At 53.4% G+C, this 25,794-nt stretch overlaps 1 protein-coding gene across 8 annotated transcripts in view; it reads right to left on the bottom strand.

Moving 5' to 3' along the window:
* KSR1 (kinase suppressor of ras 1) overlaps positions 1 to 25,794 on the bottom strand; it is a 133,878-nt gene that overhangs the window by 27,711 nt on the left and 80,373 nt on the right. For 6 of the 8 annotated variants that reach the window (XM_032457654.1, XM_032457653.1, XM_032457656.1 and 3 more), the window contains exons 3-6: positions 7,353 to 7,500; positions 3,650 to 4,106; positions 2,658 to 2,662; positions 2,161 to 2,221 (exon numbers count right to left, since the gene is read on the bottom strand). In XM_032457654.1, the coding sequence (XP_032313545.1) occupies positions 2,161 to 2,221; positions 2,658 to 2,662; positions 3,650 to 4,106; positions 7,353 to 7,500 (671 nt within the window). Of the gene's footprint in view, positions 1 to 2,160; positions 2,222 to 2,657; positions 2,663 to 3,649; positions 4,107 to 7,352; positions 7,501 to 17,453; positions 17,653 to 22,753; positions 22,900 to 25,794 lie in introns of those variants that run through there. The other 2 variants (XM_032457658.1, XM_014559491.2) reach the window with 2 other exon arrangements.

The raw sequence follows: 25,794 nt of genomic DNA on the forward strand, positions 1-25,794 counted from the left end.
ATATATATACCTTTTTAGAGCTCTTGAGGTTTGAATTATGAATGTATTTCAATGCAAACTAAATTTTAAAAAAACCCACAAAAGATATACTGATGGGGGTTGAGTGGGTGGTGTCCTCCAGAGAAAAAGCCCAAGGCCTGTCCATAGGGTGGGGAGGCCTAAGGGCAGAAAGAACTCACATTTTTGGAGGAGAAGATTTTTTAAAGCATAGTATATCATAGTAACACCAAAACAAGAGTATTTGGAGAGCAGTTTGCAATGCATCCATAAACATTAGCTCACTCTTAGGAGTGACCGTCCCTAGGAGTTAGGCAGGTCCAGAATTCTTAGTATATAGGCAAGGAAATGAGCTCAGAGAGGTTAGGTGACTTTCCTGAGGTCACACAATTGGAATGCTGTGCAGCGGAGGCCAAACCCCAGGTCTCTGAACTCAGAGCATGGCTCTGTAAGAGGGCCCACTGGAGCAGAGTACCCAGACGAGAAAGGAGCTGCCGGGGGAAAGGACAAAGGTGGAAAGCCTTTTAAGGAGCCTCGGTCTGGCCTCCCTGGGATCCACACTCCCTTTCTCTCTGGCCTTTAATCTCCTCTCATGTCAACACAGGGGGAAGGGATACCTGATGATCTCCGATAGGCAATCCTGAAAACAGGTTGAAATGACAGTTGGGCAGGGCCCGAGAAGGTGCAGGTGCTAGAGAGATGGGTGGGCCGTGGGGTAAGGGTCACGGAACAGACTTTTCCCCTACGATTGGACCAAAAACCTTTCGACTTTCTTGTTGAGAGACGCCTGGATCATGAATTTAAAAAACCAAGAAAGTGTGACGGTGATGTCCCCCAATGTAAGCCTAGAACCTGGGCAGGGCAGGCTGGCAACGCCAGACAAGGGTGGGGGGGCTGCTGCCTGGCTTGGAAGGCAGCCTCCGGAGCCAGCTGCCCCAGCTGGGAGGAGGGGCAGTCTGAGAGACACTGGGGGCCAAGCTGGCACAGCCTGAAATCCTGTGAAACCAGGTGCAGCCAAGACAAAGATGAAGCAGAGCGACCTGCTCATCCTGGTGTCTGGGATACGTCGGCCTCTCTCGGGCTAGAGCCAGAGGCTCCCTAGTGCTGGATGTGTGAGGCTCACATGCACATCACCGCATTTTACCCTCACGACGGGGCTGGGAGCAAGTCCCAGCTGCAGAGGGGGAACTGAGGCTAGGAGGCTTACTGCCAACAGGCATGGGTGGGGTTCCTGACTGGAGAGGACCTGCTGGCACTGGGTGAGGCCGAGGGAGGCACTCAGACCCTCACTCAAACGGCTTCTCCCAGTGCCAGGGACTCTGCTCCCCAGGGCTCCGGGGTGCAAGCTTCCGGGCCCCACCAAGGCTCCGACCAGAGGTGCCCGGGCACCAGCCAGCAGACTCGAGCAGTGTCTCAGTGGCGGCGTGACCTCAGGCAATTACTCAACTCCTCTAAGCCGGGTCTGCCCCCTGGGTGAGGACACCAGGCTGGCCTCCCACATCGGCGGGAGAGCAGCTCACACTTGGGGGGTGAAATGAAAGGCCCTGGCAGATCGCAAAGCTCTCGACAAGGGGCCTTGTTGTATTCACAACAGCCTTTAAAGGGGTGGCCAGAGCACAGGCATCCAAGGCACCATCCTGCTGGTCGTCTGAGGGGAGGAGACGCCGCCCAGATCTGCTGTTTGCAGCACACACCAGCTCCCTGAGTGTTGAGGCCAAGGTCTCTGGATGGTCCATGTTATGGGCCCACATCAGCCCACCAGCTGCCTGAGCGCCAGAGTCACTAGAAGTTGCTGGACTCCAGCCTGGCAAGGCCCGGAGTCTCAACAAGCTCCACGGGGCTCTGATGTGTGGTCAGTGACGTCCCCATGCCTGATGTCACACTGGCCTCAGAAGACACTCTCAGATCCTTCTCCCTGGGCCTGTGTCCCTGTTTCTCCTAGGACCTGCGTTTTCCCTCAGCAGACTGAGAAGAGACATAAGGAGGGGCAGGGGGCACCCAGCAAGTCCAAACAGCTCTGGGTGGGTGCAGGGCTGTGTCCACAGAGGCCTGGACAGACAGCTGCCACCTTCAATGAAGAGAGACCCCTCAGTGGGGCCTTGGCATGTGTGGTTCCCAGCCCAGCTCTGTGCCTCCTCCCTACCCTGGCCTGGCTGGGCCTACCTGTGTGTCACCGAGAGCCCGATGTCCCTTCGTACCGTCTGTGGGGATCCGTGCGGGAGATCTGCAGGGAAAGAGGCCAGATCAGACAGGCTGAGGGAACCCCACCAGGGACAGCGTGTGCCTACGACCTGCTGTTTCAGAGATCATAGGCTAGAGGGGTGCATCACCGGGGCACCTAACAGGTAAATTCTCCCTGCCAGAGGTCACCTGTGGGGATGGCAAGGGGCAGGTGGGGCCCATCACAGGGCCACCCACGGACTGTGGAGCTCCCAAGGTCGCCGCTTCGCAGAGCAGCTGCTGGCTGGATTGAGGCCACCCTGTCACTTGGGGCTGCCTGTCCTAGAGCTATTTCCTGAGGTGGCTCCCAGCACCTCTGCCTCTGGACCATGGAAAGGCCAGAGGACTATGCAAGGGGTGAAGAAATCCACCCCCGATGGGGACAGCGACACCAACAGGACTCCCAGGTAGCAGAGGGGATGAAAATGAATCACTCTTACCAAACCTGGAGGAGACAAAAGAGAGAGAAGGCAGGATTTACGTCACCACGGTGCAGCTACACCCTGCGCCGCGTACTTTAAATGCATTCGCTTTTCTAAGCCCCACCAGCCACCTGCATGGTGATCAGAGTTCACTCCACTTTATGGCTGAGGAAAGGCTCACGGTTTCCCAAGGTCATGTGCCCGTAGGTGGGGGAGCCCTGCCCAGAACCCTGGGAGGAGGGGTGCTCGGTCCAGGCAGGAGGAGGGCTCAGTCAGCCTGAGAGCAAGTGGCTGGGGCAGGAGGCGAGAAGGACAGTTGTGAGAGCAGAGAGGTGGCCCCCAAGCAGGGCGAGGCAGGGACGGGCCCTGAGCAATGCCTCCGGGGGGTGCCGCTGACCCAGGGACAAAAACAGCTGGGAGCCCAGGCCATTCAGCCTGTCCTCAGGGCTCACCAAGGGCAGCAGGGTGGCCTGAGCACCCAGGTCAGTGCCAGTTTCAGTGGCTCTGTGGGGCCCCGACTCAGAATCCCAGGGCCCAAAGCCCAGTCACCAGCAGTGGGATCTTTCTTTGTTATTTTATGACCCAGAGATCTGGGGGTATTTGTTAGTGCAGCATAACCCGGTCTATCCCTGGCGAACACATAGTATCATTTCCTATTGTGTGTATGTGTGTTTACAAATAGAAATCTAGGAATACATGTATGTATATGCATGACTGGGGCATTGTGCTGTACACCAGAAACTGACACATTGTAACTGACTGTACTTGAATTTAAAAAAAAAACAAAAGAAAGAAATCTAGTAGGATTCTGCCCAAACTGATAAGGTAGCCTGAGAGTGGACTGAGAGATAAGGGCATCTTTCAGTTTTTACTTTTCACACTCCTACTTTGGCTGGTTTTACACGTCCTTCCTAAATCGAGCCTGTATCACCTTTACAGTGAGAAAACTGTATGTAGTCGGAACGTTCAGCAGGCAGCACATTCAGCACCAGCCCGGCAGGAGCACATACCTCATTGGGGAGACCTCATCAATGCGGTTCCCCAGCTGAGACTCGTGGGACTTGCTCCGGGTGAGTGTGGGGAAGCTGGGCAGCAACTGGAAGACCTTGCGGCTGGGCGGGGGTGGCGTCCGCGGCGGCTTCAGCTTGGCGTGCCGTCGGAGCTGGGGCGTGGTCGGCGGGGTGATGAAGCTGTGCAGGGCACGGGGGGTCAGCCGGCCACCGGAGTGCAGGGGGATACAGGGGTCCGAGAGGCCCTCACCGGGGCCGGGGGTTGGGGAGTCCGAGACCGGCAGAGCTGACACGGAGACGGAACGTGGGCCCTGGGCAACACTGCCCATTCTGCCCAGCTGGGAGCTCCCCAGGGGCCAGGGGCTGGCTGGAGAGAGGGTGTCCGCTGAAGTCCCGGAGCTGCTTTCCCGCCGGGCATCCAACGAACTCCAGCCTGAATCCTCTTTGTGCTCCCCTCCTGCAGGCCAAGGAGTCGAGTCACAGGTGGTTGGGGCTAGAGGGATTCACAGGCAAGGCAGCCAGAGTCTGGCAGCATGGGTCCTCAGTGGAAGGCTCCAACTGCTGCCTTCACCCATGTTACAAAGGTCACATACACCGCCTCCCGCATTACCCGGCTGACTATGGGGGCACCAGTGTAGATATCACTGTCCCCATTTCTTGGAGGGGAAACAAGGCCCAGAGAAGGAAAGGCTTGTGCAGGGCTCTTGCTGGCAGGTCTGTGATGAGCCAGCCAGGAAACCCACCCCCAAAGGGGGTGACCTCAGAGAGGGAAGTGCTGACTGAGCTTTAGAGTCCGGAAAGGGAAGCTGGGCTGCATGAAGGGATAACTGCACTCCAAGAAAACCCAAACATCAGGAAAGGGCGCTACACCGACCTTCCAAGAGCCAACTGCCCTGGGAGTTTGCTAGAAAACAGATCCAGCTAGAAAGGGATCAACAGCTACTTCCTTTTGAGAGAAGCCTATCAGTGACTTTCAGCTGTCCCCACGGTGACCCTCTGCTGGAGGCCCCTGGGTCCTTGAGACTCTGGGGGCTACCACTCAATGACACAGTCTGTCCATTCATTCAAGCATGTGCTGAATGCTGGGTGTCAAGGCATAAAAAAAGACATATCCTTGGTACCTGAAGAGAAGCATGGCAACAGAGTGGGGACAGAGGAGGGTCTGTCCTAAATAGCCTGGGGGTCAGGGGCTTCCTGGAGGAGGTGGCATCTGGGCTAAGCCAGCTAAGGAAGAAGTGGAGAAGGTGCACGGGGCGCGGGGGTAGGGGGGAGGGAGCGGCACGTGCAAAGGCAGGGAGCACACGGCACCTTCTGGCAACTACACAGTTCCGGGTGCCTTGAGAGGTCAGGACAAGCCAGAGAGCGACGAGAGAGGAAGTTGAAGGGTCAGCCCACCCGGGGCCAGCTCCAGAGGGGCCTTGGGTGTCTTGCCAAGAGCTTGAGGTTTGACCTTACAGGAGATGGGGAGATACTGAAGGTGTGAGGGCAGGGAGAAAGGCCCAAGTTCTTCAAATTGCCTACTTAATCACCACTGCTCTGCGTCAGCTCAGGGAAGGCTGATGGGTCTCGCCGTGCATGCCAACACCAGTCAATTGGCAGTGGCTGTTTGAGAATGACTTGAGTCATTCAGTAGGAAGAGCTCAGGGACTGATAAGTGATGCCTGCTACAGATGAAGGATAGGAAGTATCAGCAAGTGTGACCTTCCCCTGTTCACCAGCCACTGGCTTAAACTTCCTTCATCACCTTTCTTAAAACCAGAGATGTCAGCGTTTTCCATCACCCCACAGGCCTGACACTGAAATGGGCATCTAATAGGTGCCAGGCTCCAGACTTAGTACTTGATCTTAACTCATTTAATCCTCACAACAATTTTACGAGAGAAATGTTGCTAGCATGTCCATTTTACAATAAGGAAACTGAGGCACAGTGAGGTGAAGTAACTGGTCAAGGTCCCATGGTTTTCAAGTGGCTGAGCAGAGTGCTGGGTCCAGGCAGTCTAATTCCACAGTCTACCTTTACTGCAAATACATTGCTCTCACCTGGTCCTGCTAGGTGCCTTGAAGACTCTGACTGCATGACTTGAGGGACAGGGTGATCACTGGTACCACTCAGACCCCAGCAGATGCCCCTGAAGGGCAGCCACCACTGGGCAGGCCCACCCACCTGCCTGCGTCCTGGACTGGGGGGTGGCAGGTCCCTCTTGGGGATGTATGGATACAAGCTAAGATCGAATGAGAGAGAAAGCACCTGGAATGGGCCTTCTGCCCAGGGTCTCCTCTGGGGCATAATGGAAAAAGCATCCTCTGAGGAAGACACCTGAGTGCCGAGCCCAGCTCTGCCAAGTGTCAGGTGCTGGACCCTCAGATAACTACCCCAGGGCCTCCAACGCTTGGATGCTTTAGCCACAAAAGGAGCTCACCACCACCTCCCAAAGGATGTTATGGTATATGTCGGGTGCCAGGCACAAGACAGGTGCTTCGTAAATTAGTGATCTCCCTATGTTGGCATCAAAGATGGGCAAACAGCAGCCTTCCTAGTACACACGGGTCATCACCACCCAACATCTGGCTCCTCCACAACTCTTCACAACACAGGCAAATACTTTTAAACCCATTCACAAAGTGGAAACAACTCAAACACAGTCAGAGACTGAGGCTTGAATCCCGGCTCTGCCACCGAAAGCTGTGTGTCCTTGGCTAAGCTCCTTCCCCTTCCCCTTCTCCTCTTTGGGCTCTGTCTCCTCCTCTGCAAAATGTGGGGACAAGAATGCTAACCATGTCTCTGTCCTGTTTACTCCCTGGCACCTGCCAGGGGCCTCACGTGCTGAGGTTTTCCAAACTGAGTGAAGCTCTGGGCTCTGTGATCAGAGGAAGGTTTAATACAAGGCCAGGAAATAAATTAAGCCCAATCCTCTCTGGGAGAAAAAAAAAATCAAGTGGAATCTAAACCTCAGCACCTTGGTTAAGTTTCAGGAAGCCAGAGCTAAGACAAGTGGCTCGGATAATTAAAAAATGGAGCTAATTCCATTCATTAAGGCTCATTTTAAAGCCTTATCTGTGTGGCAGCGGGAGTGTTAAGTCAGGGCATTTGAAACTATTTTCAAGGCAAGATTTACAAAGCCTGGAAATGACCCCCGAGGAACATGATTCATAGTGCCAGGGTTACCCGCTTTGCCTGGGGCAGCCACTTCTACACTCACAGCTGAAACATGTACAGTTCCTCTCATCGTGCTTGGCTCAGGCTAAGCCCGCGCTGGTGTGTGCCTTCTGAACCCACAGCCCGGCTGGCCGATGCGGACAGAGAAGGTTGGGAGAGGGCTGGAGGTGAGCTGGGTGGGGAGGGGGCTGGGACTCAGGAAGCTGCAGAAGGGTCATAGAGCCCGACAGACTGCTCTGCAGAGAGGGAATCACGCAGGCCATGCCCAGCAGATCGGCCTGGGGTCTCTAACAAAGGCTAAAGCTTCGCACTGGCCAGGCCAGCTGAGATCTGGGAGCCCCCCATTTCAGGGAGGTCCTCGGCCCATCACACCCATTCTGAGCATCAATCCTGGTCATTCCAAGCTGGCCCAGAAAGCCTGGGTCACAACTGCAAAGCCTATCAGCTTTCCCAACAAGAGCCCTGGTGCCTCTCCCTCTGGGAGAGGAGGCCGGTGTCCAGGCAGAGGTTGGGGGAGAGGGAGCCAACAGGGCTGGCCCTACCTACCCAGGCCGGTCACCTTCCGCAGGCAGGTCAGGGCGTACTGCAGGCGGCCGCACTCCTCGGCGTTGGCCCCGCAGCGCCGCAGCGTCTCCTTCACCTTGGCCTCGTTCATGTCCAGCAGGGCATCCAGTGTGAGCTCACGAAGGATCTCCTGAGGAAGCACAGGGCAGGCGGGGAGCGGGTTGAGCAGGCATCCTCCGCCCAGCCTCGGCCTCCGCTGAGTGGCAGGGGCCAGCTGCTGGCGGGCCGGCCTCCGAGCAGGGGCCACCACTTGTCCGAGGACACTAGCAGCCAGCCCCCACCCCCAGCGCTCCCGGAGACAGCAGCTGAGGCAGAGATGCCAACACTTTGCGTAGGGGGCAGGGGGAGGAAGAAAAAATCAGGAAAGTTTTGATGAGGGCATGCCGCCCCTCTGGTCTCTTATTTATTCCTCCACATGGGAAAACGATGAATCACACACGACATCTTTTTAGAATGACCAGTATTTCAGATAGAGACGGCCCTTTACAAGTTTGCTGTATCTGAATAAGCAAAATAAAATTGGCTTAATGAGAGAAGGATTAGAAAGAGTTAACCCTCGCCAAGGAGGTCCTCGCTGCCTGGCCTTATTTAATTCTCAAACTCTTGCAAGTTTTCCAGGTAGCAGAGAGGATAGGACGTGAGATACCTGGAGTAGGAAAGGGACCCTGTGCAGACTTTGAGGAAGGAGGTGGCCATGTGGGAGGAATGTGTCACCCTCCAGGGGACAGGGTGGCCCCTGGCTGACCAGCAAGGAGAAGGCAACCACAGGCCTGAGGCCACCAGAAAGTGGATTCTGCCAACAACCCAAACGCACTTGAATATGCTGTCTCCCCAAAACTTCCAGGTAAGAGGCCCGCCTGGCTGACACCGTGGCCTCAGCCGGGTGAGATGCTAAGCAGGGAAGCTGGCTGAGCCAGCGGGACCCCTCCCTTTGGTCTACCTCCTACAGAACTGTGAGCTAATACGTTCAGGATGGTTTAAGCCACTAAATTCAGGGTAACTTGTTACACAACAAGGAAAACTAATACAAAGAGCGAATATTTGTATCAAGGCCCAACTGACTTCAAAGCTTGTGCTCGTTCCCCTCATCAAGGAGAGAGGAAAACCCTTCCAGCTCTGATTACTATGAGCCGTATGTGACACCACGCCACGAGCAGACACACAGCACAATGGGGCACGTCCCTGGCCTCAAGAGGCTTGTGGAGTGACTGACATGAAAATAACTTATTGCAATGCAGTAAGATATGGTCTAGCACAGAGAAAACTCAAAGAGCTACGGGACCAGCAGTGAGGTCCCTTTTTCTCTGGCCCGTCTCTAGTTTCCAGATGCTCTATAACAGGGAAGGCCCGTCACCTGACATCAAATGATTCATATAAAGCTTGCAGTTCTTGAGAATCGAAGCTGATTTTCATTGATGTTTATTAGCCAGCTCTGCCTAATGTTATTTCAAGAGAGCAATGTTTATGGTCAGTCAATCACGGTGCTGTAAATCTAAGTGTCAGAACTGAACCTGATGAAGATACCAGCTGTGAGTCATCAGGGCAATGGTGTGGGGGCTTCCTGGGGGGTGGGGCCACAGCTAAGACCTGGCATGTGGCCCCCTGTGTCTGGCAGGTCCCCCTCTCCTCACCTTTGCGTCCTGTATGCATATTCTTCAATCTCCAGGGTTGCGGACAAGAATCTCATAGCTGTCTAGAATGATTCACACCAAAAGTTAGAAATAAAGATACGTAGAAACACCAAGAAGCTCATTATTGGTTTGGACAAACCCTTGGTAGTCAGAAATCCTTCCAGATGATGAAATGAGAACGTCACAGGAAGCCGCTGATAAGAACAGCTCCGAGAGAGAAGGCTGATTAGATAATGGTCCCAGGGCAAGAAGCTTGTGTTCAATCAGTGTGTCTTCCTCTACCGTCCCCAGTAATACTTCAATGAAATACAATTTTGACATCTTTTCCCCTCATTTCACTATGGAGAGCCATTTGGAAGAGACCAAATGGAAGGAACACTGACCTTCACACAACCTAACAACCCTTCAAGTTTCCCTGGGGTGCCTTCAGTTCGCACCCCCAGAGGCACATTTTCCCAAGGCTGTGATGACTCAGTGGATCTCCCGAAAGTGGAGATTCCTGTATCTGCTTGCTTTGGGGGTTGGGTGAGGGAGGGGTCCATGACGACAATGACAAGCCTAGAAACCAGATATTCACTCTAACCATAATGCAAACAGGGATTTTTCTTTCTTTGTGTTCCTTTTCTCCCCACTCACACCAAGTTTGTTTCTCAGGCATAAGAACCACATTTATTATTATATACTACTTGGTAGTGCTTTACAGCATGTCCAGGGCTTTGTACACTATCACCAATCAAGACAATTCAGCAAGGAGATGCTCTTAAGCCTATTCTATTGAGGCTCAGTGACTTTACACAACAATTCTTAATAAACGGTGGGGCTACATGAAACCCAGGTGTGCCGGGTCCTGAAGCGCCCTCATTTATCCCCCACTGTCACTCGCAAACCTGGCAAAGCCTTGGGATGCAGCAGCTCGCCTGGGGAAAATGATTTTTTTCAAAGTAAATTAAAGAAGTTAATTTCTACTACACTTCTGAAAAAAACATATACTATACTGTAAAATGGAAATTCTTTATTCTTTAGCAAGTAAACCCCTAAAAAAAAAAGAGAAAGACACAGTATGTTCAAATCCATTTCCCTTAAAAAAAAAAAAAAAAGAATGAAAAAAAGGTATCCTCTTATAGCTTTGAATGAGCTGGAAAGTTTCTCTTGCTCCCCTGAGGCTTCAGGGATCTCTGTCCACCTCATGGGAATACAGCAGTGGGGGCTGCTCTCCTGTCCCTCCTGGGCCCTCTTTTCATGCTCCAATTCAAACCATGGGTGAGCTAGACAAAATAGGGGTGGGGTAGCAAACCTGGGATAAAAGAGCCAATCCAGGGTCCCACTCACATAGGAGCTGTCCCAGCCTCTCCCAGGCCAAGCATCACTTCCTAGGGTGGGAACCACACACATCCTCACTCAAATGCAAGCGCTTAGCACATCATCATCATCACCATTACTTCTCACTGTTTCTTCTGTTCTCTAATCCCTCCTCCCTGTGGGGCTGGATCAGTGAACTGCAGAGAAGGACCAACCTACCCCTTCTGCCTAAAAGCTGCAGTCAGTGATGCTGTCCACCACTCAGCAGGTTATCTGGTAGAGGAAGGGTCTCAAACACACAAGCCTCAGGGCCAAGCCTTGGGAAGAAATGAGTGGGGATGTGGCCCCTTGATCTTTTTCATGGAGATACATGTCCTAGAAACACTTCTCTCGCCTCTTTATTGAACAACAGAAATCTGACAGCAGCAGGGGCGATGCTTATCAGAAACCCACCCTCTGCCCTCGCTCAGTGTTGGGGGATGAGTGGAGGCTACTGGAGGGTGCCGGATCTTCTTATAAAGAAATCTGAATTTTTACTTTAAATTGGCTGCTTCTTACATGGTGGTAACTAATGCAAATCTGTGCAGACCAAACAATTCCATCTGTGGGTTACACGGAACCCCCAGATCACAGCATGGAGACCCCATGTGAAGAATCCGATGCCACTGGAAGGTCTGTCTGATGAGTGAGTTCTGAAGCTTCACTTCTGTAGGCAAATGGGGAGTGAAGATGGCCCAGCAGCAAGTGCCGCAGGCAACACAGCACCGGTGGCCAGGCCTTCGAAGCACCGGGACCCCACCATCACCATGGAAGCAAAGAGCCCTAGCCTTCCAACTCCTATGAGCGACTTCAGACCAATAGTTAATTCAATCAAGAGAGGAAAATGCATGAGGTAGGCCTGTGGGAACCATGATACGAAGAAAAAGCATCCACCGCCCCCGTCCCCAGCCTCAGCTGCACCTCTGCCTACACAACAGTCAGGCCAGGCCAGTCTCCGGGAGCGGCCCTGACATCTCCTCCTGTCACAACTCAAGCAATGCCTCCGTGCAGCTCGACACCACCGAACCTCACACGTGGATGTGATTCTCCTGCCCTCAGTCACAGGCACAGCCAAGTCTGAGTTAGGAAGTTATTTTGGACCAGAGCAATTTGCATACAACTTCTCCAGATAGTCTCTAAACCAAAGGCAAATTAGGGAGCCAGTCTCACCACCCGCTGAAGGTGAACTCACAGGGCTGCCGATAACCTGGCAGGTAAAGCTGCTCTGAAATGCTCTCAGTTCTGAGAGGCCCCAAGGCCACAGGAGGACCTCCTTACCTGCCTGGAGGCACACGAAGATGCCAAGTTGTACCTCAAAGCCGGGGGCCCATACTCTAGAGCTCTGGAGAAGGGATGAGAGCTGAGAGTCCACCCCACCCCAGCTTCTGTCTAAAGAAGAAACCAAGAAGGGGAGACATGGCCCTTTGTGGGAGCCCATTGTAGGAGATGCCCCACCTCCAACAAGCCCCAGGTTAGCACGTGAGCTCAGAAGTGGAGCGGCGAGGACTCGAGACAAGACACACTGGCTCCCTGCCTCTGCCTGTTCCTGCGAGCCACAACTTAAATGTTCTCCAGTGACATTAAGTTATTCTTTCTGATAATAATTAGAGGGCAGGGCCGGTTGAGCACAGGTAACTCCCAGTGTGTGATCATTAAACTGCTGGTTCTGTTCTCTGTAGCAGAAGGCGGGGCTGGGCCAGCACGGCTGTCCCTCCCCCCCAGCAGCTGACAGCCACTGGTGTCACAGGCCAGGCTGGGTATCAGATGGTATCCCGGGGCTTACCAGCAGCCACGGGGCTGCCTGGGAGCTATACTTAGAAACAGAGAGCTGTCCCTTTTGCCATGACCAGTCAGGTGGCTTCACAACCTGTGTGTAGACCACATACAAGAACCCGTGGCAGCTCAGGACAGGATTCAGGTGAAGTCCTGAGCAGAAGAACCAGGAAGCAAACCCATACTTGGTGTGTTTAGCATTCTATCTGGTCCTAGAGCACAGCAGAGGTCAGTAACCTAACTGCCTCAATCAGCACAGCCAGCACTCAAGGCCCACTGGCCGAACCTGGATTTCCGGTGTATGTGGGCAGAGGGGCATCTCTGGTTGGGGCTTAATTCAAGGGCCAGGATCCTTCAAACAGATGCTTTCACACCAGAGAGGCCAGAGGTAGACTCCCAGAACCCTGTGGATGGAGATGTAGGACCCAGTACACTCTGAGGCCAGGGCTCAGTAGGGACAGGGCAGCAGAGGGGCAGGGCAAAGGTTTCCATGGCAGCCCAGGCTGGGAGCCTCCAGTTGGTAAGGGAGCACCTGACAGATGTTCCTTCCTGCCTTCTCACCACTGCTGGAGCTGAGGGAGAGGGAGGGGTGAGACTTGGATAATAGTCGGATATTCTGGGAGGCACCGGAGGGGCTAAGGCAGTGAGGGGTCTGGGCCTGGCAGCCTCTTGGGGTTTCCATGGAGATCAGCAGACAGCTGGGGGATACTGGCTTTGTCGGTGGTCCAGTTCTGGGTCTAGTCACTATCCCAACTCTGGGAAATGAAAAGTTCCTACTGAAAGAAGTCAGCCCCTTTCCTGAAGGGCTTCTCTCTAGCTCCTCCCAGCCAGCTGGCCAGCATAGCGCAAGAAGAGTCAGATTTGGTCCTTGGAACCCTCTCGACCTCGGGCCAGTTCCTGCCCCTCTCTGGACTTGTTTCATCATTTATAAAATGAGTGAGTTTGGCTAGATCAGATCAGTGGCTCTCGACCCTGATGGCTTTTAAAAAAGGATCCTGATGACTGGGTCCCACCTCAGACCAATGGAATCAGAATTTCTGGGGGACCATGAGGGCAGAAAGGCTGTGGGGGGCCTGAGTCTGGCCAAAGTAGCCCAGGGCAGAAAGGGTCTGAGAGGGTGGGTCTGGCCAGGGACCCCGCTGCCCTGGGGCTTGATCTCCTTCCTGCCTGTCCTCTCATGAGGCCCAAGCTCACAGACGTCCCAGGAGACATGCTCTCCCATACACTGGAGCATCTCTCCCTCCCACAAGGCAGAGCCAGGGAGCCAGGCAGACTCTTCAGGGAGTGGCTATCTCTGGCCTACGCATTAGTATGTTTGGGCTTGAAAGCCTCAGAAAGATGGGGTGGGGTGGGGTGTAGGGGACGCAGGTCAAATGAGGAGGGGGTCAAGAAAGGGTGAGTGGTGAGCATTTATTACTCATCTCCTGAATGCCAGGCACTCTGCTAGATGAACTAGAGGTCAGCACATACAATCCATATAACAGCCTGAGATGGGTGATAAGGCTCAGAGAGGGTAGGTAACTTGCTCAAGGCCACACAGCTTGATCAGTGAGGCTGAGGCATGGCCATCTCTACCTCTCCACAGCCAGCAGGCTCTGCCTGTGCTGGTGCCCACTTCTTTGTTCTATAAAGCAACCTCTTTTCTCCCGGGGCAGTCTACCTGGCATCACATGTCACATTTGGCTTTCCAGGCTCCATACTCTACTCCCATGCCCAGCTGGGGTGAGCTCTGGCTCTGGGGGCAAAAGCAACTGTAGGAGGGTGTACCCCAGGGTGGGGGTGGGGAGGGTCTTCTCTCCACACACCTTTTCAATCCCTTCAGCCTGCCTTCCAGGCCCCCTCAGTCCCTCTTCTGCCCTCTGGAGGAGACGGGTGCTCTCCAACTCTGCCTGAGACCAGATTTCCACTTCTGACAACATCCACTCTCACCACAGCCACCACCATCACACAAGGGCTGGCCCCATACTCTGGGAAGGCCTGTCTGTGGCTGCTTCCCAGGCCCCATTATTCCTCCTACAAACCCCAAGGTACCTCGTGCAAGAACTGACACACTTTTTCGGGACAGACCAGAGAGGGAATATTTTCAGCTTTGTAGGCCATATGGTCTGTCACAACTACTCATTTCTTCCATCAGAGCACCAAAACAGCCAGACACAATATGGAAACAAACGGGTGTGGCTGTATGCCAATAAAACTTTAAGTATGCACGCTGCAACTTGAATTTCATGTAATTTTCACATGTCACAAAATAGTCTTGTTTTGCTTTGTTTTGTTTTTCCTACCAGTTAAAAACCATTCTTAGTTTGAAAGGCTGTACAAAAACCAGCAGTGGGCTGGATCAGGCTGTTGTTTGGAAACCCCTCATCTCATAGGTCATTCAGCCACTCAACAAACACACATCAACAGTGTTGGGCTCCATCCCCTGGTGGCCCTGGGTCTCACTGCTCTTTCCTTCCAGCCTCCCTCTGTGCTGATGTGTCTTCCAACCCCAGCACAGAACCAGCAGAAGGGGACACAGAGGAGAGACGAGGCAGGCCCACATCTGCCACTTAGGCAGCCTACATTCTGTCACCTTTCTCTGCGTCACCAACACACATTTCCAAAACCACTCCTAGATGCTGTTTGAAAATAGCCAGATATGTCCAGTGTTAGAGAAACACACACATACACACAGGTTCGGGGCTGTGTGCTTCCCCAATACATGCTACTCCCAACATGGAGAGAGGAGATGGGTGGGCTTCTACAGTGGTGGCTCTCTACCCCCAAAATGCTGGTTCACTGAGGGAAAGAACCCCACTATTGTCCAGTAGACTCCACAGTAAAACTCAAGTCAAAAACAAAACACTCTAAAACAAACAAACAAGAAAGAGAACATTCAGAAGTAAGACGGGGGTCAGGGTGGGACAGGGGGAGGCTTTGACTGCAGTCAAAGAGCTCCCCTAGCCCTGGGGTGATGCCTGGCTTCTGGGGATCTGGCAGGTGGGGAGTCCCATCCTGTATGAGGAGGGACCAGAGCTGAGGAAGCTGGGGGTCAGAAGCCTGTCCCCACCCTGGCCCTGTCCTGGGCAGCAGTTTCCCCAGATTCGGAGGCCCTCACTGACGACCCTTGTTCACATAGCAGGTGAGAGGAAGACAAGCAGCTGGGGGAGAGGAGGGCCCCCAACAGGGACACTTTGGGGTAGGGGGTGGTGGTGAGTAACTGCCCAGGACGACAGTCCTGGCAAGCTGGGATGCCCGGGAATCCAATGCAGAGGGTGCAGGGAGCAGGATCTGGTTTGAAATGCATCTCCCCATGGGGGACCCTAGCTCTCCTGGGGGTAAAGGTCCCGACAGACATAAACAGGGGCTCTGAGGAGTGGCCATGTCTGCAGTGGGCTTTGTTGCCTGCTGGCCCCCAACCTCTCCCCCTTCCAATTCTCCCCTGTGCAAACATACCATTCAAGAGAGGATTCCCAGGCAAGTCTCCTCTGTATTTTTTGCATCTGCTCTGATGGATGGGAACTCTGAGTGCAGCCAGTGAGGCCCCCACCCCTGGCAGAGCACGCAGACTGGCAAACAGGCCTCAGGGCACAGCGACCTGACTCAGGGCCCTGGCACATGCCTGGCCCCAGAAGCAGAGTCTGGTGGGGCCCCCAGTGGGGCCAGGAGACAAATCAGAGACCCCTCCACCAGAGGGGCACCTCCCAGTGTTAAGCATGCGGTCTGTCTTTGGGGCTGTCTGTCAGTCTGTCTGGTGTGTGTGGGGGGGGTGGGGTGGTGACATGGGCTGCAGGAAGTGAGCCCAGAGCTGGAGACCTGAGAACCAGGCTGCTCGGCTGAGGACAGGGGCCCATTGTTTCAGAGCTGCCCCATGATGTCCAAGCAGGAGACTGAGACCTCTCGGGAGAACTTGGAGGGAGGCAGCCCCTCTCTGTAGTTTTCCAGAAACCCTGTAAACAACTCCTACCCCACAGCTGCCCCGGAGCCAGGACTCAAGCCAAGGAGGCCATCGCCAGAGCCACCAGGGGCCGAGGGCATAAAGGGGCCGATGGGTGTTCTTGAGGCCGGGAAGAAAGAGAGAAACCCTTCCTCTGCCAAGGTCAAAGGCAGAGTTCAAAGGACCCTTAGAGACAACCAAGGCCACCATTCATTTTACGGAGGAGGAAACCGAGGCTCAGAGAGGGGAGGAGACCTGCCTGGATTACCAGAACATCAGCATTAGGACCAGGGCCCTGCCAGTGACCAACACCAGGATGTACCCACCCCTGGGAGAGTTCACTGTTTTCCATGGTGGGCATTCCTTACCCAGATATAAAGATTTCATTCCTGCCAGGTTTCTGAGCTGCTCTAATTGGTGAGCCAAGGGGGAGACTTCCCTGAGGTCTGCCCTGAGATTCTTCTCCAAAGGTGCTGGCCTAAGGGATACCACGCCACATGCTCACCTCGTGGGCCCAGAGCCCTGTGGAATCCGGAAGCAGTGGGGTTCTGGGCTGCTGGCCTTACCCGGAGCCTGGCAAGTCCCTAATGTCTTGGTGGCTCAAAAGATGGTGAATGGGCAGAAATCCTCAGCCCCATGTTCTTACCCACCTCAAACCACACTCACTCTGGTGACACACTTTTCTACTGTTTGTGAAGCAGCAGCAAATCCCACAGCACTGGCTACACCCAAATACCCAGGTTCTGAGCTGAGTCCTATGACCCACCCAGGGCTGGGGCACATTGATTCTTACTCAGTTTCTCCCCGCATGCTTCCTCTTTTCACACCCAATGTCATCATAAAAGTAACTCCTTGTACTATGGTCACTTGTGAAGTGACCTGGACACAACTGCCTAGCTGCTAAGGAAAGTGAGGTTCAGAGAGATGAGGTTACTCACGTAAGACACTGTAAGTGAGCAATGGAGCCTGGGCTGGCCCCTGGTCCACGGAACTCAAAAGCTAGCACTTATGGCCTCTACACAGCCTGGCTCCTCTTATCTGGTTGACCAGAAGCACTGAGAGGCAGCACTGGGCCTGCCCACACAATTCTGGTTTCTTAAGCTCCTAGCAGAAGGAGCAGGCTCAAAACAAGTGTGTGCTCTGTTCAAACCAAAAGCACGAATGGACCAAAAACCATTCACTAGAAGGATGGGGAGGATCTACTTGAGTCAGATTCTGACGGGACACCCCCCACCCCCCGCCACTTTACCGCAAGAAAGACAGGGAATGAAATAATGAACTGGAATTATGTTCTACCCCAACAATGTAGATTTCTCCAGACGTGTTCTACAGACGGTTAGCAAAGCAAAGACCCGGAGCCCAGCCAAACGTACTCATTCCAGGCACCCATGGAAAGGCCACCGGATCCCAGACCCCAGTGCCTACCTCGCGACCCTCCAGCCCAGGCTGGTTCAGGCTTCGGGCTTCTCGCAGCACCACAGGCGGTGGGGTCCCTGTGCCTCTCGCAGCCTTGGCCGTCACCCAGCTCCACAGGCAATGCATGATGAGGGCCGGCGCCCAGGGTCCCCGGCAGCCCTGGCCCCTGGTGTGGTGTCCCAGGGAAGGATGAGGTAGGGAGAGGAGTTTGTTTTCATGACTGTAGTGAACAGTCACTGCGGCCAAAAATAGTCTGTGCCTGGGAGCTGGGGAGTCAGCACATACCTCCCGCAGCAGGTGCTGCATGTAAGACACGCAGGCGCCAGCGGGACATGCAGCAGGGGGCCGGGGGGGGAGGCGCCCAGGATACCTGGGCTCCCAGGCCACAGACAGAGAGCCTTCCCCTGCCTCACGGCCCCCCTCCAAAGAGTCTGACCTGAGTCAACGAGGAGCACGATCATCGCCCTCTTCCCAGTGAATCGTCTGGGGAACCCCCCACCCACACTGAACTCCAGCCACTCCCAGTCCCCCTGCAGCTCTCTCAGATTTGGGGCTGGGTGGTTTAGACACCTACAGGGAGAGCCATGCGAACTACCACCAATCAAAACTCACAGAACTGTACACCCAAAACAGTGAACTTGAATATATACAGATTAAAACAAAAGAATGTAAAAAGTCACATGGCTGTAGGGGGTTTTATTTTCTTTTTTTGAGCTTTTCTACATTTAAAATTTTTCCTACAATGAACAGTTGTAACTAGATTTAGAAAATGTTACTTCAAAATGAAACTTTAAGGGGTGAGGGTATAGCTCAGTGGTAGAGTGCATGCCTAGCACGCATAAAGTTCAATCCCCAGTACTTCTATTAAATAAATAAAAACACCTAGTTATCTCCCCCTCCACCAAAAAGTAAAATGAAATGTTAAAAAAGGAAAGATGCTCAGGCATCACAGAAGGAATATACAACATGAACCTGTCCATGAGAATTTAAAGAGTGTGTGTGTCGTGACCCCAGCTTTGGGGCCAGGCTTCCTGGATATAAATCCTGGCTCCACCACTTACCATCTAGGTGACCTCAGGTCAGTGACCCTGTCAGTTTCTCTATCTCTATCCTATACTGAAGATAAAAGCACTGCCTCCTGCTACAGACTAAACATTTGTGACCGCCCCACTCCAAATTCACATGTTGAAACCTAACTCCAAGGTCATGGTATTAGGGGGTGGGGCCTTGGGGGCGTCATGAGGATGGACTTTTCCAGATGAGATGAATGCCTTATAAAAGAGACACCAGAGAGCTGCCTGGCCCCTCCCACCATGTGAAGACACAGCACAAAGATGGTTGTCTGTGGACTGGGAAGTGTGTCCTCACCAGTCATTGAATCTGCTGGCATGGCATCCTGATCATGGACATCTCAGGTGCCAGAACCATAAGAAATAAATTTCTCTTGTTTATAAGCCACTCAGTCCACTCTATGGTAGTCCTAGCAGCCTGGATGAAAGGGAGGAAGATGTCTCAGAAGTTACTGGGAGGACTGAATGAGATGGGACTGCAGATCCCCACCCCCAACCCGCACCAGGGGCTCTCCATGGGGATGGGGGCGGGTCACCTGGCTTTCCCCTGTCGGGGAGGTGTCTCGGAAGGACCATCATGCCTGCATTTCCCAACAGTGAGCAGAACTCCTGTATCTGTGTAGGAGGTGAAGGGCCTGCAGAGATCATGTTTCTAAAATGTAATAGGTGAGCCTATTCCTCAGTTTTTGTTTTTAATAATGTTTCTCATTTTTTCCACTATGAAAGTAATAAATATTTATTTAAGAAAGTATAGAAAGGCAAAGAAAATATATCACCTATATTCTTACACAGAATTAATGATTGCTTTTGGGCTTTTGGGGGTATTTTTTTTCTCTTTCTCTGTGATTGGTTGTGGTATGAGCACAAGACCAAAGCCAATCCAATCAGAGCCTTCCCTGGGATTTTTCAGCTACAGTTCTAGGGTAGGAAGCTCCCAGTAGGAAGTACCACTTCTGTGCTGAAAGATAGTGAGGCTGAGCTGCTATGGAGTGGGTCCATCTGAGAATTGTGCCCTAACAGCATCATCTGAGCCCCTGAATCCAGACTTCCCTGGACTTTCATTACCTAAGCTGGTAAAAGTCTCTGTTTTGTTTAAGCCGGTCTGTATTGGTACCTGCTATAGAAGAGTTGAACTGGTAGTAGGAAAATGCAATAGCTTTTACTTAGTAAGTGTTACTATGCACCCTGATACCATGTCATCCTCCACCTATTTATCCATCCATCCATCCAATCAACAGACAGCTACTGAATACCAAGGGTGGGCCAGGCACCTTACTCAGCACAGGGGATACAACAACCAACAAAATATACAGTCTCTTTCCTTGGGGAGCTTACATTCTATTAGGAAACACAATAAAAACAGACTCAAAAATAACTAAGACACGTAACTGAGATTCTGAATAAGTGCTAAAAGGAAACAGCATGCTGAGATAAAGCGGTGGGTATGGGGGCATCTAATTTTAGACAGAGTGGCTTCTCTGAAGAGCTGACTTCTAAGCTCCTGTCGGAGGATGAGAAGGTGCTAGCTATGAGAATACAAAAGTTTCCAGGCAGAGGAAACAGAACATACAAAGGCCCTGGGCTATGACAGGAAACAATCTGACGTGTTCTAACATGAGGGGAGGAGTGAGGAGGGGTGGGAGGTGACGCAGAGGGAGGCAGATGCCAACTATGTCAGGGCCTTGAAGGTACAATGAGGAGGGGTCTGGATTTTATGCTGAGTGCAAACGAGACACCAAGGAAGGTCCATACTTGGAAGAGTGAGGTGGTCAGATTTGGGTTTTAATAAGAATTCCTCTTGGCCCATGAACCATGGAGGGGAGGGCAAGAGTGATACAAAGAGCAATGTAGGTGCTACTGCAAGAGTCCATGCAGTAGCTAAGGCGAGGGAGGTGGCAGTGGTCAAAAAGACACATAGGTGGACAGGGGACAGAAATCTGGAAGGAGAGCTAGTGGGATTTGCTAGTCAACCAAGTGTAAAGGCTAAGGAAGCAGAAGGAATCAGAAATGACCCTGCAGTTTCTAGCCAGAGCAGCAGACAGATGAGTTAACAGGCTCAGAGAGGTAAGGGACTTTTCCAAGGTCATACCACTGGCAGGTGGCAAAGTGAAGATTATGTCTGCCCCCCAGGACCAGGGTCTGGGCTGTCTAATTCCAGAGGTCATGCTCTTAAGCAATCTTGCTTTCGAATCTTGCTGCCTGCCCAAAGGCACACAGCTGGAAGAAGGGGCCACTGAAATTTATATGCTGGTTTTTTTTTTTTTTTTTAAGGGTAATGAGAAGAGACTTTTTGCTTTACGGTAATTAAAACAGTGTGGTGGTTGACACAGGAATTTCCTGACATCTAGCTGGGCAGATCTGTTCTAGAGCAATCTTGCCTTTGAGGCAGTTCTCAGGGGTGGGAGCACTAAACCCAAGCTGACAGCCCAGAAGCCAGGTGGTCCCAGAGGAGGCTACAGGCACACACAGTCTTGCTCAAGTCCAGCCCATTGCCAACGGAAACCAGAGGCAGCTCAAGAACCCCAGGCCTCAGCAGGCCATCAGCAGCCCCCAGGGACCTCCCCAGGGACCTTTGCAATTCAACCTTCGCGAGCCCAGATAAGAGAGTTCCTGAGAACTAAAAGACCCGAACTCTTTGGATAATCTTATTTAGACTCAGTCATTCAACAAGAACACCCATTACACGCCAGGCACTGGTGACAGAGCAGTGAACAAGACAGACGTCTGGGTCCCTGCTCACTTGGTACTTCCGGTCTAGTCAGTTTTTGCTGGACTTGGCAGCCCAGAAATCTAAAGGATGGAGGAGATGGGCTCACTGTTCAAAAATGCCAACCAGCACGAGCGAAACAGAACAGTCACCTCATGATTTCAGATCTCTAGGAACCAGATGCACCTCCTCGCTCAAAGCTTAAAAAGGCACAAGTGGACAAACAGGAGAAACCGTGAGCAGGCTCCTGCTCTGCATCCTGCCACATCTCACACTTCCCTCCCTCAGGATCCAACAGCCTGCTCTGCACTGTGGTTATCTGGAGACATGTACAGCCCAACACCCTGTAAGCTCCCCAGGACGGACTGCATTTTGTTCATCAGTGAATCCCCTGTGGTAATTAATCTGGGGGCCTGGCACAAGGTAGGTGACCAATGGACGTAAAGGAAAGAAGGAAGGAGGGGATTGAGGAAAGGAGGAAGGACAGAGGGAGGGAGGGAGGAAGAAAAAGGAAAATATTGGCGGGGGGTGGAGAGGATGGAAGAAAGAAAAGAAAGAGATGAGAGAGAGGGAGAGGGTGGGAGAGCAGGAGAGGGAGGATGACTGGAAGAAATAAAGATTAATTCAATTATACAACTACATACAGTAGCCCCAGGCCCGGATGTCAGATGATAAAATCTGTCAGGGGAAGGAAGCCTGGCTTTGGAGTCATAAGGATGTGAGTATGAATCTCGACCCGGCTATCAGCTCACTGTATGACATTAACATGTCACTCAACATCTCTGAACCTCAGTTTGCTCAGCTATAAAGTGAGGATCAGTGTCTCCCCCTCCCCTGACCCCAGGGATAAGGATTAAGGAGATGATATACATAAAATTCTGCCTTGTAGTTTGCCCTCTTCCTTCCACATCCCAACTTGAGGTCCTCTCCTGACCTGCTGGGTGACACCGGCTTGCCAGCCCACCACCCGAGCCTCCATCTCTCCATCCTAAATGGGGAGTGCTCTGTGTCCAGCCGCCCTGGGCTGGTGCTGTGATCAATGGCCGAGATCTGAATTTCTCAGAACCAAGGCAGCCCCGGGCTGCTGGGCTGACAGTCGGCTGAGGCCCCTCAGCACAGCCGGGTCGGGTGTGCACTGCTTTCTGAGGCTCCTGGCTGCCAGAGAGCAACGCTGGCGGATGGCGGGGCCTCTGGCTCCCAAAGGGAGAGGGTGGGGACGACGGGAAGAGGGACGGGAAAGAGAGGCGAGGAGGCATGGCGGCAGGATTCAACTGGAGCTGAACCCAGGAGCCACAAACCAGTTCGCTTTACTGGTTTAATCTTACACAGCCTCCCGCTTCATACAGCCTACGTTCTGGGGCCCGCAGAGCCACAGCCACTCCTGGCCAACGGGAAACCAATTTGGTAGCCATGGCCAGGCAGCCTTCTTCCCCATCCCCAAGGGAAGGCCTGACTTAAACATAGGAAGGCATGGACAGAGTAAAGAGGAAAGAGAAATTTGCCCGGCGGGAGCCACAACACCAACCCCTTACCGGACCCGCCTGCATCTTCGGTTCAAAACACGGCACAGGTGAGAGCTTCTTCGGGGGAGAAGCCTTGGATTCCAGCCTGCAGCACCCGCTCTCCCCACCAGCACTGATTCCAGCCGGCGCTCGCCACTTCCTTTAACAATTTCCAATAGGGAAATTGCTGAAGGAAAAAAAAAACGGCTCCATGCCAGCGGGCTCTGAAATCATTTCCCCAGCTGCAGCCAGAATGTGAAGCTGCGACTTTAGTGTTTAACCTGCAGACGGGAAGGAGCGGGGGTTAGCTGGGGAGGGGCCCTGCATCTAAACTCTCTCTCCTGCTCGATCCCTGGTCCCCAAGGCTCCCCCTCCAGCCCTGCTCATGCAGATGCCCCCTGCCCCCACCAGCCAGGAGCTCTGCCTCATCCTCTACCCGCCCCACCCCACGAACCAGCCTTCTCACTAGCAGGAGTTTTATTTTCCCTCAAACAATCCTACTATTCTCTCTCCTCTCTCATGCACTCACATTTCCATGATCTCCCAGATAAAACCACAATCCCTACACTCCCCTCATGGAGATTGCCATGAACTGACCCTGTTTCCTCACCAGTCTCCTCCCAGACCTTGGGGTCTTTGCAATTACTGTTCCCTCTGCCTGGTGTGCCCTTCCCCTTCCAGCCGGGCTAGCTCCAGGCTCTCAGGGAAGCCCTTCCAGTGCTGGTCCTTCCCTGACCTCCCACAGTGAGCTTGCGCGCTCACTCGCACTGATCCCAGGCTGGCTTCCGTCCGGGCACTCGGTGCCAGCTCTTGGCCATACATCTGCCTGCAGCCTGTGAGGTCCTGGCCCTGGGAGAGTGTCTTCAGCACCTGGGCTCTCAGCACAGGGCGCCGCCAGCCCGGGCTCCAGACCGGCACTGCCCAATTCCAGCAACAGCCAAACGTCTATTTAAATAAAAATTTGATACAGCAGAGTAACATTTAACTGCCAGTTTCTCAGTCGCACTACACATATTTCAAGTGCCCCACGGCCACATGTGGCTGGTGGCTCTCATGGTGCCTAGGACAGTATGGAATGTTTCTAGCATCACAGAAAGTTCTATTGGACAGTGTCATTCCAGACAAAGGTCAGGATTGGGTAAACAGATGAAGGTGTCTCCTGAGCTGTCTGTCTTCACCATCCATGGAGAAGGAAGAAGAGAAGGAATCAGAGGTCACATAGGTCAGGCTCTGAAGCTGCAGGAAGCTGAGATGTGACCCTAGCGTGAAGAGGAGGAAGAGCGCAGAGTCCCTCGGTCTACACCAGAGACTGGAAGTGCCACATGCCCTCCCCCATTTCCTCCAGCCAGCAGGTGATGGTGGTGGTGACAAGGCCAGTGTGTGGCCCCCAGGACCAGCAGGGGGTGGGAGGTGGAGACTGGGCCCAGCTCCAGTTGGTGGTGTATGCTACCCTCTGTCTTAAGCCCTTGGCCGACTCCCACTGCCTCTTGATTCAGAAAATTGCCCCTGGCTGGCCCTGGTTCCTAGCCTTCCATTCACTCCCCGATGGCTACTGAGAGCTGCCCCACATGCAAGCCTCCAACAGCCTCTGTTGGGTCCGACTCTCACTCAGGAATAGCAGCAGCTGAGGATGAGGGGTGAGGAAATTATCTGAATTTTCTCTCCTCCACCCCAGCAAGTGCCGCCGTGCCTCTAAGTGCTTGACCCTCACAACTACCTCAGCAACCTTGCGGCACGTGAGTTACTCCCTCATTTTACAGAGAAGAGAACCGAGGCTCAGGGAGGTGAAAGGGTTTGGCCAGGTTCCCACTGCCAGGCAAGAACCCAGGCATTTCTGAGAGGCAGGAGAGAGACGCCGCTGAGAGCGAGAACTCAAGGCACGCAGAGCACTTAGTACTACACACCAGATGTGCTCTCCATGTGTCAGCTTTGAGGTGAAGTGAGCAGGAGACTCTGAGGGGCCCCGGGAGCCCCCCGCAGTGATAATACAGGCCAATAATCAGACCACAGAGGCCTCCCAGCAAGATGCTGGTCGGGCACCTGGAAGTACAACCCCTTAATGAAGGAAGGGGTGTCAGCATGTTAGAAGGACGCCCTGGGGCACTGGTCTGTCCCAGCCTTCCCGGAGGAGGCCCTCTCCGCCGGGAGCACCAATGCCCCGAGGGCTCTCTCCAGAGGCTGACTCCTGGGCAGCTGGGCAGAGCTGGGGTGAGTCTTTGGTCCCAAGAGTGGCCTCTCTTACAGGACTTGAAAAACCAGACCTTGGAGTAAACTGTGTCATCACCTTCTCAGGACCAAACCCGTGACTCCTGGGGACATCCACCATGTCATGGTGAGATTCTCCCTTCCTTCTTTCCTCTCAAACAAGCAGTGGTCACATCAGGCCCCACTCAGTGGGCGTCTGCGGCCCACGGAGCCACAGCCACAGAGCAGGCAGGTCCCCGTCTCGTAGAGCTTGTACTCCAGTGGGAGGGAGGGGACAGACCATGCGCAGCAAGTCAGTTACACCAACTCCAGAAAGTGGTCAGCACGCTTGAGAAAATCAGCCAAGGGGTGCTGGTAGAAAATTGGACCGATCTTTTGATCATATCATCAGGGAAGAATGCTCAGAGGAGGTGACACTGGAATGACATCCACGGGATGAGCCCAGGAAAGAGCACTCCAGAGAGCAGAAGGGCAGGTGCAAAGGTCAGACCAGAAGGAGTGAATGGGAGGGTGAGCAAGATGAGATCAGAAACAGGCGGGCAGAGGTCAAAGTGCGTGAGGCACCTGGTGTTGATTCGGAAGGAACCAGGAAGCACTGGAAAATGACGTGATCCAACTTCTGTTTCTTCGTGGGGAGTCTGGCTGCTGTGTGGAAAGTGGAATGAAGGGGGACGGTTTGGGGGCTGCTGCAGGAGTTGGGGCACGAGAGGATGGAGGCCCGGCCCACGATGCTGGGGGAGGGGACGTGGAGAGAGGTGAGCATCTGCAGTCTGTCTTGGGGCAGAGCCCACAGGGCTCATTAGGGGACCGCATGTGTGAGTAAAGGCAGGGGAGGAAATGGGGATGGCCTCTGGGCTTTGTGGCTT

Source organism: Camelus ferus, chromosome 16 (assembly GCF_009834535.1).
Source record: "Camelus ferus isolate YT-003-E chromosome 16, BCGSAC_Cfer_1.0, whole genome shotgun sequence".
NCBI lineage: Eukaryota > Metazoa > Chordata > Mammalia > Artiodactyla > Camelidae > Camelus > Camelus ferus.